This window comes from Dromaius novaehollandiae, chromosome 1 (genome assembly GCF_036370855.1).
Source record: "Dromaius novaehollandiae isolate bDroNov1 chromosome 1, bDroNov1.hap1, whole genome shotgun sequence".
NCBI classification, from domain to species: Eukaryota; Metazoa; Chordata; class Aves; order Casuariiformes; family Dromaiidae; genus Dromaius; species Dromaius novaehollandiae.
Window position 1 is genome coordinate 215,549,531 of NC_088098.1, and position 15,841 is coordinate 215,565,371.

Consider the following 15,841-nt stretch of genomic DNA (forward strand, 5'->3'; position numbering starts at 1 on the left):
GCTGTCTCAGTGTATTTCACCTTTTTGTCTTCTTATATGTTGTTGTTGCATGTGGAGGTGTGTATAGCTTGGGATTTCTCTTTTTAAAGAACTAAAAATGTCTTTTATCAATAGGTTGTGTTTACTGCTGTAAACAAAGTGGAGTCACTCTTCGCTGTCTGGCTTCAAAACATATTTCAAGGCACTTAAAAATGACTGTTTATATGCGTGTGCATTTCAGGACTATTGTAAGTTGAACTGAACAGTTATAATACTTATCTGTGTGGTGCAACGGCTGATATGGTGCCTACAGATGTGTTTATGCAGGTTCTTGGTACCACATACACTTCTGCCTTGAGAAGACAACAGTTGTGTAATTTGGGCTGACTCAGCTGTACCTGCGTGCACTAAACAAATACGCATACAGGAAGGCAAATGTAATCTACTTTTCTCCCAGCAGCTGCTAGTGCACTGCTTGGTTTCCTGAAGAACTCAGCTTAGATCTACCCGTCTGTAAAACAATGTCATTTCTCCTACTGTGTCCTAACAGCTTGTTCTGGGTGTCGTCAAGGCACATTCAGTTGCATCAGTTCAATACTGGAAATTCATTCAAGACATTTCTCCAGGCTTTCTGGTGGCTGCTGTTGGGAATAATTGTACTTTGCTCTCCAGCATATTGCTCCGCTTTTCAAATCGGGCTGCTCGGACCCTGGAACTGTGACCCCTTCTTTTCCAAAGCCTTTCCCCATGTGGCTGCCAGGCTAGCAGTGGGACGAATAAGCAAAGATCCTTCACTAAATCTTGGCCAGAGGCTGGATTATGTAATCCTGCAAGAAGAATGTGAGACACCTAGAGCTCTGACTGGATTCATGAAGTCTGGAAAGCTTTCTTCAGCTTTCATAGGCCCTCTGAACCCTGGCTTCTGTGAGGAGGCTACGCTTTTAGGGGAAAACTGGAACAAAGCCATCTTCTCGTGGATGTGCATCAATTATGAACTGGATTCTACCATCCACTACCCTACATTTGCAAGGACCTTGCCCTCTCCAACCCGAGTGTTGTTTACAATAATGAAATATTTTCACTGGGCCCATGTTGGCATTATTTCTTCCAATGAGGATATTTGGATGGACACAGCCAAAAAGTTAGCGAGTGCACTCAGGAATCAAGGGCTTCCTGTAGGCATTGTTACATCCATGGGTAAAGGGGAAAAAGCTGTTGAAGACACTTGGCATAAGATTAAAGAAGTTAGTGGCATTAAAAGTAAGTGTTTTGAATCTCATTTCCCCTTTTCCTGCTGAGTAGGGACTGCATTGTCATCCAATGGGCAAAGCCTAGAGAATGAAATTCTGAAGTCATTTAAGCCAAGCAAAATTTTATCTCTGATTTTAATGAAGCCAGGGTTTCACCTAAGAGAACCCTGGGCATTTTGTATGTGACAGAAATAGAATATAATAGCATTTTATAGCAATCAAAGATTGGGTCCACATTGTTTGGAAAGATAACACGTAATAAAGATGGGCATCTGTGTTTCACCCTTTGAAGCGTAAAGAGGGAGCAGGTTTATACGGAGGTTTTGTATTGTCGCTGTTTTGGATTATGGATTATTAGAAGTCCCGTGCTTTAGAAACGCTGGCGTTGCTACCTGAGTCCAGTGAAGGCGTCAGAAGGGAAATGCAGTGTTGTATACTGCACACTGAAGGAGTGAAAGGGCCACTGTTGGTGTACAGCACAGGCAGTGAAGAATAATCTCTGTGCTCATGAGGAAAGTGAGACAGAGAGCTTTATCCCAGACAGAAAAAGACCAAAGGAACCTTGTTTCAGGTCATCAAATGGATTCAGAGTCTATAGTTCTCCTGCAAAAGCTCCAACGGTGGTAGGTCCCTGCATAGACAAAGTATGAATACACACATAGATATGGACAAATGAGAGGTCCCTACTCACCTACTGACCTGTGGATAGCCACAAATAGTCCATCCCTCCAGTTAAACTTTTCTAGGATGCAAAGCCTCCTAGCCCTCACTCTGAAGGAGTTCACCTACATGGCAGGCGGGAACCCAAGTGGGAACGTGCCCTCCTGGGGGGAGAATTCCAGGTGGCTCCATAAGAGTATGACGACTCTTAGGCTTCTTGTAGGCTTTCCCTTCTCCCCAGGAAACAGTGGCTGCTTCCTACAGTTTCTTCCCAGAAGCAGCATGGAATAGATGGAAGAATAGAAAAGAAATAATCTGAGATGGCATTGTTATCTAGTATTGGATGCTGGGACATTTTTTACTTCCAGAGGACTTATATGGACTGTAGAGCCCCTCTAGACCCTACCTAGGACTCAGTTCCTCTCTGCTGGTTTCCTGGTTTAGGGAAGTCTCTCAAGTGAATAATGGAGCAGCTGATAAGAAGACATTGCCCGTAGTTTGTAACAAAAAACACTGAGACAAATGAATGCATTTGGGGTGTGAGGAAGACCTCACCTAGAACTACAAGAATAGGCCAGGAGAGGAGGGATGGGGCTGAAGGAGGAAAATAATTCAGAAAGAAGAGGATGAAGAAATGAAAGATCTATATCTGAACAACCAAAGTTCAGGGACAGTTCAGCTCTTCTGACCTAAATCTTCTGCTCAGTCATGTCTATAGGGTTGAACAATAGGAATGTAGCTCCCCAAATCCTTGGCACATTGCAGGGTGGGAGACCATTTGGGTCTGACTTGATGCAGTATGTCAGACAGCTCTTTCATTGGGGGGTCTGTTTTGTGTTGAAACCCCTAAACAGATTAGTGACATTGTCTGTGATAATTGTGTTTCAGTCATACTTCTGTGCATGCATTCTGTGCTCATTGGAGGGGAAGAACAGGCCGTCTTACTCACAAAAGCTCAGGAAATGGGACTAACGGATGGAAGATACGTCCTCGTTCCGTACGACACTTTACTTTACAGTCTTACGTACCAAAACAATTCGTTCTACACTTTTGATAACAACAGCAAGCTCCAGGAGGCATATGATGCTGTGCTCACTATCACACTGGAGTCTGGAGAAAGGACCTTCTATGATGCATTCAGGGAAGCTAAAGAAAGTGGTGAAATAATCAGGGAGTTGGAAGCCACACAGGTAAATACTCTTTCTCTCTGGCTTTCTGGGAGGTGGTAGTGGAAGACATGGGTCATTGTTTTATAAAGGGACCGGTAATAATTACAGAGAAAGCACAGGGGAGGGACAACTCAGACTGTGCTTGTACTTTGAAATAAATATGGTGAAGGTTGAATTTGGTCTGCATTCATCTGGAGAGGATCTTTCTCCTGACTATCTGGTGATCTAACTTAGAGTTACTTAAGCTGCAGAGCCGTGCTGGGGATTCAAAAGATTGAATCTGGGGCTGTCGGATTTAGTTTGCTAAGTGCTAACTGCATTAGGACCAAGCTAGAGAGGTCTGTTCTGCTGTGGATGAAATCAGAGGAGCTTTTAAAGCACCAGAATAAGATGTCCACATGCCTGAGTATCTGTGGGGAAGCTACAGGAAAACAAAATACTCTATGCTTCTGGAGGGAGATGCTTAGGCACGTTACCACCTCATTCTTCTTAGTGCTATAGTCAAAGTTATTCTTTCAAATGTGTCATCACAATCATCTAAATGTCACCAGTAGCCTATAAAAAGCACAGTCAATTTCTACTTTGTAGACATTACAAAAACTGGAGAATCTGTCACAGTGGTGAGAGGTTGAAGGATTCAGCTGAGCTAAACTCATCCCACTATTATCCCTGAAAAAGTACTTTTAAGGTACAATTCATGAGATCTGCATTAGAAGTCTACTTTAGAAGTGGATGAATCATGCCTTAAAAGCACCCATTTTTTTCCCTTCACTATAAAGAGAGCTCAGGTTAACTATACTGAATGTAGAATTCAACATCGTAGACGTCTGAATCTGGCTGATGAATTCCACCGCAGATGTCAAATTCTACGGCCTCTGACAGCACTTCTCATCTCACTTTATCAGGATTGTCAGTCTAAGACTATAAGCTCTCTTTGCCCACAAACTGTGAATGACCATGCAACTGCAAAAGCTACCATGTATGTTTTGGGACATGGGGGAGATGTTGCAGGTTTGTAAATCAAGTCTGGAACAGAAAAGAGCAAAGCAGGGAGAGAAGGCTCTGAGACCCCAAACAAAGAATTTGCTCTGGTTCTATTTCATCAATTTTATGTTTTATGAATAAACAATGTCCTGACAGAGAGGACTGACCACCTGGGCATGACATTTTTCCTACCTGGGAAGGGGAGGCAAGCCTCTTGCTGCGATCTTCTCTCCATGGAAGATTATTTAGCCTAGTGCTTTGAGGCAGGGTGTGATGGAGAGCCAGCTCAACATCACATGCAGGTCTTGGCTCTTCCTATAATAAAGTAAATTTATATGGTTTTAAAAATATTTTTAGAGTGTATTTTTGACAGCAACCATAAGAAAAGATGGATATTCAAGGTCACCTATATATTTTTGTCCATTCAGAGCTACCTTCAATATAAGATTCTCCAAATCCATTATTTTGTGAACCCTAATGCCAGTGTTCAGGTACCTTCATCTTAACATCTCCATTGCCTTGACTGAGGGTATAAAGTGAGACCAAGATATCCAAGTCCTCCAATAAAGCTAGAACCAATATATCAGCCTGAGGGTACACAGACTGTGACAAGTCTGGAGAACAAAACCAGGTGTCTCAGTTCTTGAATTTTCAGCCTAGCCCATGGAATGACCTCTGCCTCACATGACAAACCAGTAGCAGTATATCCTGGCCTTAATTTTTCCTGTGTTTTCAGGTTTCTCCACTCTTTGGAACAATCTATGATGCCATTTACTTCATGGCAATGGCTATAGACAGTGCTCGGAGGAAAGGAGCATGGATCTCAGGAACTAACATAGCCATGCACACAAAAAACTTCAGTTTCCCCGGATTTAGCCATTGGATAGAGACAGACGACTCAGGGAACCGGCTGAGCAACTATGTGATACTGGACACAGAGGGCCGAGGGAACCAGCTCTTCCCAACCCACTTGCTGGACATGTCTTCAGACTCTGTGAAGTCCCTAGGCCGGGCTATCCACTTTCCCGGCAGAGCCCCACCGAAAGCAGATTCTGACTGTTGGTTCGATCCAGATGTTCTCTGCACTGGAGGTAAGAAAGGCAGAAAAACAGTGTTATATGGAGTAGGACGAGGCCTTCCATTTGTTTCATCTTTTCTCTCACTCCAGATGATTGCCCCTTAAATTAGAGCTCTCTGAAGAGAAAAACCTAAACCCCAAAAATTCATATAATGATGACCAGTCCACATGTTGTTCATGGGAATCCCATACAGAGATCCCACTGTTGATCCACAAGACTGACATTGTTTATTAGGTCACTAAGACTGTTGGCAATGTTATGTGCTGGAAAGAGCTTTCTCACACACCAAGGTACTGTCAAGCATTGCGTCCCTGTCTCTTTGAGGGAGAAGAGTAACAAGAGGGTTTGTGTTGAAGACATCTTAAGAGAACTGCATAACTGCAGACGTTCTCACCATCTTTCTTGGTTAACACCAGCTTCTTCACACAGTTAATTTTAAGGCTTTAAGGATCATCTGCAAAAGAAAATCATAGTTACTCAAAATAATCTGAATTACAGTACTGCACAGAGGTTGTAGTCAAAGCCTTAGGAGGAGAGATATCTGTGCTGTTTGCTGGGTTTGTGAGACAGGGCACTGGTTTTACTTTTAATTTGAGGAACCGAGGTGCATTTTTATAGTCACCAAAGAAGTCTGCATCTCAGGATAGGACCCTTAGCCTCTGCTTGACCTATTTACTTACAATACTACACAGTTACTCCTCCTGCTCTGGGATATTTCCAGAAGTTTCACAAATTTCCACAATCCCCTTAAAATATTCCATAATGAGCTTAACATTATCCCCAAAGACCCCTCAAGTATGCCATAATAAGTTTGCTCTTTCCCATGAGCCCATGATAATCTTATTTTTCCTTCTTCTTAGTTGTAAATTCTGGTTGAACTTCTTCAAGGCTTTGAATGGTTCCTGCAATGGTCCATCCATCAGGGTTGAGTGCTCTGGTCTTTGTTACTGCCTCTGTCTCCTGTTCCCTTAGGGTTTGTGCATCTGAGTGTTTAATTTTTACTTCTCCTGCCTCTTGTCCTGGTCTTTTATACTCAATAGTTGTTAACCAGATATCCTCACAAACCAGCTGTCCTTACAGTTCACATATCCTTACTGGCATATTTGCTGCCTCAGTGAGTCTTTCTTTCCTGTCAGTTGGTGCAGTCCTTTGAAATGACACACATCTCAGTAGGACTTTTAAAAAGGTGGAGGCAACAGGCAGTATGACTCCCACTGCCCCTCTCAGAGTGGTAGAGGGAAGTCCACCCTCTTCATGCTCCTTTGAAAGCCCCAGGATCTGTTGGAAGTGGGCCCTGCTCACTGGTTTTGCTTACCTTGATTTTCTCTTTTGAAATTATTTCTTTGATCATTATCCAAGCTCAACAGCTGATGCTGCAAACCCTCTCCTTTCCCTTGCTGCAACAGAGACAGGCATCCCATCCCACTGCTACTGAGAACATCAGTGATGTTTGTTATGATAACAGAGCCTCAATAAAGAATAGCCTGCATATTCATTAAAACTTTCTCTTCTCTACTATGGCATGAAAAATGAGGAGGGAAGTGTAGCAATGTGACATTTAACGCCTGTGACTGATTTTGTATCTCCAAGGAATTTGCTCACATTTCAGTCCGTAACTTGATTTAGAAGCAAATGGAGGGAATTTGCACATGTACGTATTTAAAACAATGTAAGACTGCTGGCTTCCCCCAGTGAGCTTCGTGCTCCAACCAGCTCTCACTCTCAGCCTGATCAGATACTGCTTCAGTGAATGCAAGTGGATTTTGGCTGTTTTCCAGCCTTGGAAGACTTCTCACATCATGATGGGGAACAGTGTTCCAGAAAGGCTTCCCTCCTTCAGACCAGTGGCATGATCAGGGAAAGATTTCTTGCTATTGCTTGTTTTCCTGCACTGGTTTTGATTTACCACATTGAGGTAGAGTTCTCTAAAGTATGGCCAAGCACTTGTGGGTTATGCAAGGCAATGATAATAGATAAAAGAATTTCTCTGAGGCTCTTTTTCAAAGGAGCTTTCTTCAGACAGAAGCATCTCTGGCGACTATCTGAGGAAGCTTAGGAGACAGCGCCAAAAAAAAACCTGACTAAGTATGGAAGAAAGCATCAACAAACTCTGCATTCTTCCTACCGTGATGTGATCTGGGACACAGATCCTCTCCAAAAATGCTAGAAGGCAGTGCAGAGACTTGAGATGGGACTTTCATGGCTCTGCACTTCATTGCTGGTTTGTCCAGAAGGTGTTTGCTACTCTGTGCAGCAGCAATACCAACCTCTTCCCCTGTGACTGGGCCATTCAAAGCTCACTCTCATTTCAATAGCAGCTTTCCCAGCAGGCAAACAGAAGCGTGGAGCATCAGGCACTACCGTACTCATCGGACCTTCCTCCTGCTCAGAGAAGACTTTTGCCTCCCCAGCACAAGGATGATGATTTCTTTCCCTCTCTCTCGGTCTCTTTGTTTTGACAATACCAAGCCAATGAAGTTGGAGCCCCTCCACTGAGATGCTGACCCAGCATGCAGCTCTCCTGCTCCTGTCTGCCATGCTCTGACACCATTTCCCCCTGGGGCTGGGACTGCTAAAGGAAAACCAGTGCCAGAACTGGGCATCCAACCCTCACTGGGACCATGTTAACTGGGACCATTTTCTTCTCAGAAAATGATCCTTTCAGCCGTTTATGTCCTGTCTCCCACAAGTCTGCCTCTAAATTGACCCAGTCCCTCCTTTTCCACGGTTATAACATTACGCAAGACCTTTGTGGGGGGCCTTCTGTCTTCACAGCTCACACCGGTCCTTCGGGGGGAGGGAGGGCTACATCTCTGGCAGCTCTCTCGCATCCTAGGGATGAGCATGTGGTTGCCATCACCCACTCTTACAGGGACCAGAACACCCCAACTGTGTCTGTACATGAAGAACAAACCCTGCTCTCCAGGCCATTTTGCTCATTCTTGTACTATTCAAGGTGAACATCCTCCAAGGAAAGCTGGTTGTATCTCCACTGCATGTTGGTGGAGCGAAACCTTGGTCTACATCCATACGAGCTTTGTTCCAAACTGGAGCATGATAGCATGAGGTGTGGGAGATCAGGGCCCCGGGCCCTGGAGTGAAGCAGGAAGTGAGTCAAACTGACAGAAAAACCTGGCAGGAAAATTTCAGCCAAAAAATAAAATTATTGAAATAACACTATTGAAATTATTATTACCCTGACTGTCTCTGGAAAGAATACCAATTTCCAAAAATTCCTACAGCTTTCACTGGGAAACTCTAGATCTTGTGCTTATGAAGTGACGTGTAATTTAGGAACAAGACTGACTTAGATTGATAAGCCTTTTATTAATCCAAATTTCCCCATACTTGTTTGTGTTTAAAGATCTCTGAAGACAAAAAGAATAAAATAAAAACAAACAGAAGACAGAAGGGACAGCAAACACTTCCCATCGGAATTGAGCTCATCCATCCATGTCAGCTTCCCTTATCTCTCTAGGAAAGAAATTCACGAGCAAAGCGTCCGTTCCCAGCACCTTCTATCAATGGGTGAATGAGGAAGACATCAGCCTTCTCTTGCTACCCGTGGGTCTGCTCTTTTCAGCATTAGAAAACTGTAACAGGGAATGAAAAATCCCAGATGGGCTGGTGACTCACACTGGCAGCCAGTAGGGTACCGCATGATTAAGCTTTTTCAATGTTTCAGTTCCTTGAGAGGAGAGGGTCAAATGTTCAAAAGTTATGAACTTTGCAGAAGCTGTCTCTACGACTTAATTTTTCCTTGCAAGTCCAGTCCTTATTTACTTGATGAAAAAATGTTTTTCTACTGATCCAGGGCTCTGAATCTGTTATATAAAAAAAGACATGTAAATAAATAATTAAAGTATTTACATTCTCATGTAGATGAAGTCAGTAACTAAAGTCTATACACAAATTAACATTACATACGAAATGGCCTTCTAGCATCCTCATAGCTGCATATTTGATTTTGCAGTCCAATGTTCTGTTATATTATTGCCTAAATCAAAGGGACCTTCTAATTCACTGTCTGTTTTTTTTTTTCTTCTCTGCGCAGGGATTGAACCTACAGTCATGATCCTGGGACTAATGCTGGTATTTGCTCTAGTGCTATGTGCTGTGGGCCTGGCTTATCTCATCAGGTGAGAATTGCATTATGTATTTGATTTATTGCTAATTTTGGCTTCTCTGGGAGCCTTGCACTTTAAGCAACGTTTAGACCATGTAACCTATAGCAGGTTTGGTTGTGGTTTCTGCCCTTCAGCTACACCTCTCTTCTCTTTATTCATAGAGGGCGGCTTGAGCACTCCAGACAGACTAGGGCAATATCTTACTGATTCTAGCAGTCTCTGGAGGAGCCAACTTACCCTTCAACATGTTCAAGTTTAGAAGGACATTGCAGTTAACTGTTGAAAGGCTTAACTGAATGATGACTCTGAAGCGTTAGGAAGGCGACTATCACTTTGGAAGTGCTAAGTGTGCCAGGGCAGGAATCTGCTTTGAGAACACTGGGGTGGAGATTGAGTGGATTGCCACGTTACATGTCTATTTTGTTACTCCAGATTATTCCTTTCCTGGATATCTCTCCCACCTGTTGACTAGTATGGTCATGCTTGCTATCGAGGACATAGTTTGATCCTCCTTAATTTCCCCATGTATTGGAGAGAAGGAGAGAGAGAGTCTCTGGAGAGAGTTCAGAGCAGTTGATTAGGATGCCTCATTATTATCAAGTTGATTCACTCTCTGTTTTACACCAGAGTCCATGTCCTGGACATCTATATTGCATATAAATTGGTCTGGGCATGGGATCTGCTCTGGAGCAAAGGAAGCAGTGTCCTGGGGAGGGCACAGTTTCCAATAACTGTGTATATCATGCTCATATCTTGACTCTACACCCAGGGTGGACATGAGCCAGTATGTGCTGGGTGGGCAGGGAGCTACGAGGTGCTCTTTGGCAAGGATGGTATGGCTGTAACCTAAGTTAGGCTTCTGCTCTGAGTCATCCCCAGAGGTGTCTGTCGCTCATATTTGACCTCGGGAACCTGGAGACAGTCTTGAGAGCCCAGCTTCCTCATCAGATACCTAAGATACATGATAACACCCAGGTGATGTGTGTACCTGTCATCTAGAAAAGGCAAATCCTGTTTCCCTACATCCAGGCACATAAAGCACTGATTGTATCAGTTTATCAGTGTCAGTATGTGAAAGCTGGGCTCCATCCTGTGTCACTCAGAGTGAGTCTGGTCATTCAGTGGGAACACTCAGCATCTACAGATGGTTCTGGACATCAGCATGCTAGAAATTTGATATCCAGTCATCTTTAACCTTGACGTCAAAAGCAGCATACATGCCTTACTTGGATTATACACCTAATTTTAAATGACCGAAGTAAGGTGACATTATTCCTGACCTAAATCAGATGAAAGGTGCTTCAGAAATACCTTCATTTCTCTGTCTGGAAAGCGAGCCAAGGTGCTTCCTCGCTCAGGAGGAGATGTCTACACAGTGCATGACTGAAATCAGAAGGCATATTTATCCAGCAGCAATACGTTCAAGAACGTGAGGTTTAAATACTCCAAGTATCCTGGATTGTCCCATCCTCTTCTGTCTGTGAAATCATCTCCAAACCTGTTTTCTCTCCAGTCTTAAATCATCCTTCCAAACTCAGATGATAAAAGGCCACCCAGCACGCAACATCCCAAACATCTCCCCTGCTTATGACATACAGCTGCTTCTGATACTTTATAATTGTAGGCGCTGAGGAGTTCATCTCCATCTACCCGCACTTTAAAACCCGGCTCTATCCCTTGGCCAGCAGCCTCTACAATTGCATAAATAAAAGAAAAACTTTCTGCCTACTCTATGTGTAAGCTGTTTCACAAGTACCAGACTGTGCTTGGGAAGGCCCAGTTGTGAATAAAAATATATGGCCATCTGCAGAAAAAAAAAAAAGTCTAGAGTGACTCAGACAATGATTTATCTTAGGGAAGGGCATGTCTGGAACTAAATTTAAACCACAGTGTGGACTGAGTTCAGATGTGGGAGCTTTGGTCTTAGCTCTGCCAGGGATCTGCTGCATAACCTTAAATGAGTCACTTCACTCCCTGTGCTTCGCTTTTGGGAGGGGGATGCTTTCCTCCATGCTTGGGGAGAGCATGGGATTGCCTGAGCAAGGTTTTTCAGGAAGACAGGCAAAAGGTACAAAAGTGATGAATTTTGGCATGGAGTTGAATTGGGTGGCTTGGAACAAAGTGGTTAGAGAATGATTGCAAAAAGTCATCCCAAGTGATACTTGCAGACATGTGCCCAGGACTCCCTCTGATTTCCAAACAGCTGTCCACGATCTTCTGAACTGCCCAGTGTGGAGCAGGACCTGCAATGGAGAAGTGAATCATTCTGACCTGTGCACATTTTGCAAAATGAATTCCTCCCACAATGTGATTAGCAAAAGGAATCCTATTGCCGACAGGATCAAATTTGCTTTTTGGGGATCTCATCAGGAAAAGTCTTAGCTGGCTGCAGATCAGACCTTTTCTGGAGTATAAATAGAGTTCATTGGACAAAGAAGTGACATCTGTATCTCTAGGGAGTTTTTCTTTTCCTTCTCTGTTTCTTCCTAATGAATATTTGATGTCCTGTGGGTACAGTACACTTTGTGTTACAGCTTGGCATTCATTGAAAGAGTGGATTTAAAAGGATAGTGTGTGACTTCTGTCTATCCTCTGAAACATAGAATTGCCATTTCATGGGTACTGGTGTAAAATGAATCCCAACTGAAAAAAACCAACACAAATAATAATTAAAGTCTGGGATGTATCACAGAGCAAAGTGGACATAGGCCTGGCTGAACTAGCCCATTAGTATGTGGTGCCTTGTACCCAGGCTGCTTTTATAAATTATCTGTCATGCAGCTTCAGGCCTTTATAAAGGCTGCTGTGCCTGAAGACTGGTTTATTTGTTCCCCAGCTAGATTAATTGGTCTAATAAGGCCTATTTTTCTCTCCTACTGGAAATATAAAAAACAAAACCAAGCAGTACAAAGTGTGCATTACATACACGTCCAATTTACATTTGTGACCAGATTGACTCAAGGTGTCTATTTGTGATGACACCCTTTGAGATCATAGCTTTTATTGTCTGTGAATTTTCTGAGATCCCTGGATAACCCCATACTGTCTGACGCAGAGGATTTCAATCCAAGTAGGGCATCAGGGCTTGTCTACTGCTTTCACCCATGTCCAGCCCCATTGCCTCACCACATGTGACACTTCCCTAGTACTGTGAGGAAGACAGATGTTGAGGATTCACATATGTTGTAAACTAGTTACATAGCTAAAAATAATAGCTCTCACTCTCTGAATCCCTCAGGCATAGTATCCTGAACAGCCAGTTATTCAAGGGGCCTGACAAGATGTTACTGACCCTAGACGACCTCGTCTTTATCAATCCGGAGCTGAATAAAAAGGTGAGTCCTTCCACTCTTGCAGTTAATCTGGTGGAATCAGGACACTCAAAGGCAGGGTTGCTGTACGATATTTTCGTACCTAGGAAGCTCTGGGAATGACATTCGCTTCTCTGTGCCTCATTTTTCCCTGTATATCAGACAGTTCCCCATGTGCTGAGTGGTTCTGGGTTTCTGATTAGATGTACATGCAGTGTCAGAGCTGTTATGCTGGTGTAAAATACTACTCTTGGTTGTGTTTATTCTAACAGCCAGGGCTTATTCTTTGCTCTTGAGGTTGGATGGCATAACATAGCTCGTGTCCATACAGACAGATTATCTTACCCTGTAAAACAAGGTGTCTGCATATGAACTGCCTGCTGGGCACAGTTCCTGGCCTGTGCTAACTCCTGACCAGAGCTGTAGATTGCGTGGGGGAGTGTTAATTGGCACGGGCCAAGACCATGCCCTGAACCACGCTAACGATGCGGCCTGCTGTGGGACAGTCCCATTGCTTAGGTCACTGATGAAGATACAGGCTTCCTCTCCATGCCAGAGGAGAGTCTTCCCTGTGCCTCTTCTTGCCTCTTCTGATGCGTCCCCTGAGCCACGGCACTTCCATCACGTAAGGTACGGCTGTAGTGTTTCAAGAGGCTACATGGGGTCAGACTTACGAGCCTTGCAGAGGCCTGTTGCATTGAGAGAGGTAAGGTGGGGAGGCTGGGAGGTGTGAGAAACCCTTCTAGCAGGGGTGCAACGTACAACCTGGAACTGAGCTGGAGCAGAGGTTTACATCCAGAGGTGTTAATTACCTTACGTCTGCTTTCCTTGCCTTGCAGAGGCTGACTTTGGCCAGTCTGACCGATGCAAACAGCGTAGCCGAGGGCAGAAGCCTGATGTCCGTAGCCCACTCCTTTTCCTTGAAAAGTGCAGCCGCCACGCACGAAACCTCCAACGTGGCTTTGTATGAGGTAGGCAGGAACCTAGTTCAGCCTCCCACTGCTTTGGTTCACTGAACTGCTCAAACAGTAGAAGTCTCGGGCTGCAGCACTGTAGATCCCAGGGTCTGGATACTGTTGGTGGTCCCCGAGGGTGGAGGTAGATTATTCCCAAGCATGGATTTACTAGTGTTTAAGGGGACTCCTCAACACTTCGAGTCATGCGTGGTGTTGGTATTTGACAGGCAGCACGTCCATCCATACGTGGTGTTCCCAAGTCTGGTCATTATTAGAAATGTCATCACCTGAAGGCACTGTGAAGAACATTTCTTACCAGAGAGAGCTTTTAGGTGACAACATCTCTAAAAAGGACCTTTCTTACAAGACAGGATCAAAGTATTGCACAGGACTTGGGACATAAATTCTATTGCCTTTTGTGTCAATAGAGCTGTATGGAGTTTAAACAAAAGAAGAAATTAGACTCTCTCCACTCTCCTTCCGCCACCCCCCACCCCTTACACACTGTTTTTTCCAAAAAGCATGGAGATTTTTCCAGAAAAGGTACAAATGAAACTGGATCACTAATGCCACAGAGAAACTCTGGAAAGACACTTTCCTCATTAATCATTTTAACATTATTTATCAGGTATGACTAACCATCTTCCAGGCATAATGTTGTGGTCCAGGTGAAGGTCTTGTGTCACCTTGTTTTTAGAGGGTTTCCTGTTGATATTCTTATTGGGGTGCAATATAAAAAAAATCTACTTCTATGAACATTGAAAATTTCCAACCACTCTCTAAGTCAAGGATCTGGAACTCAGACCTAGGTCCCTGTGTTAGCTGTTCTTCAGAGACTTGTTCTGTCATTCACCCACCTGTATTGTGGACAGGGAGACTGGGTGTGGCTGAAAAAATTTGAGACGGGAGCAATTCGCACTCTGCGGCAAAGCTCCACCAGCGTCTTGAGGAAGGTAGGAACGGGGGCTGACTGGGCGTGTGGAGGGAAGGTTATTTTGGGGCCTTTGCAATTGTAGCAGATTTTTATTCTCCTTGTCTCCTGTTTATCTACTGAATCATGCATCATTGCTGTTAATAATTTGTGCCTGGTGAAATCTGGTGGAATGGACCATGCACGACTGCAAATGACAAGGCTGCCAATGACTGATGTATCACATTCAGCAGCTTGCAAAATCCTGCTGTGGACCTGATACTTCAAAGCTGGTGCAACACTGAATGTACAATGAGTCCACTAAGTGACCTTGTCCTCAAAAGCATAGTGGTTTGGAGCAAATCACCCCTGCTTGTATCATGGCAGGATAATAGACTAGTAACTATTTTTATGCATTATTTGTCGACTGCTTAGCAGTGTGACACAAATATGGCCATGCCTTTCTCAGGATTTTGCTTTGTTCCCAGCTAAGATGCCTGTTAGAAGCTTGCTTCTGTCTTCTTGTTATTACTAAATGACAAATGAACACATTTATTTTCCAAATTCAAGGCCATTAGTTACTGGCAGCTATTGCTAACATTAGAGTGGCATTTTTTGTGCATGTAAATATAACTTGAGTTTACCAGGGCTTTTTTCCAAAGCCACCATTAATGGATGGATACTCCAGATGTGGTCTTACTTTGCAGACCAGACCTGGAGCAAGACTCTCTAGGAGTCCTGGAGCAAGACTTTACATGCTGAACTGAGTTTTTCCCAGCTAAGCCATTTTGCCCTAGTGAAGGATCCAGTCCAGCTTGTCTAAAGAAATAGTTTTCTATTGAGCTTCCTTCTGCTATCTTGCTTTCTTTGTCTTACCAGTTAGACTAAGAAGAGCAAAGATTAAAAAAAAAAAAAAAAAAAAGCATAGGAGAGCTGAAAGGAAATGGTAAAGAGGTTGTTTTCTTCCCCATCCTTGTGTCAACATGAAAGACTGTTTGGGAGTAGAGGAATGGTAAGAGCATCTGATGATATAAAGACGCTGCTGAGCAGATGTCTGGCTGACTTGGTCTCCTGTGATTCACTGTCTTGCTTCAGATGAAGGATCTGCGTCATGAAAATGTGAATCCATTCCTGGGCTTTTTCTCTGACTGTGGCCTCTTTGCCATAGTAACAGAGTACTGCTCCCGAGGAAGCCTGGAGGACTTACTGAGAAATGAAGATATGAAACTGGATTGGATGTTCAAGTCCTCTCTTCTGATGGATCTAATTAAAGTAAATCCATTGCTCATGCTGAGGCCTGACCTGCGTGCGATTTTTGTATTCACATAGCTATTTCATCTAAGATTGTGGGATTTTTATAGTTATGCTGGGATAACCAATGTGAATGTAATTATACCGGTATACATGGGTCTTTAA

General features: G+C 43.7%; 1 protein-coding gene across 1 annotated transcript in view; it reads left to right on the top strand.

The window, feature by feature from the left end:
• The first annotated feature begins 500 nt into the window (after nt 1–500).
• Nucleotides 501–15,841, top strand: part of GUCY2F (guanylate cyclase 2F, retinal) — a 46,192-nt gene continuing 30,851 nt past the window's right edge. The window contains exons 1-8 of the mRNA XM_064507964.1: nt 501–1,239; nt 2,778–3,079; nt 4,779–5,133; nt 9,176–9,260; nt 12,487–12,583; nt 13,399–13,530; nt 14,388–14,468; nt 15,521–15,697. Of these exons, the coding sequence (XP_064364034.1) occupies nt 501–1,239; nt 2,778–3,079; nt 4,779–5,133; nt 9,176–9,260; nt 12,487–12,583; nt 13,399–13,530; nt 14,388–14,468; nt 15,521–15,697 (1,968 nt within the window). The remainder of the gene's footprint in view (nt 1,240–2,777; nt 3,080–4,778; nt 5,134–9,175; nt 9,261–12,486; nt 12,584–13,398; nt 13,531–14,387; nt 14,469–15,520; nt 15,698–15,841) is intronic.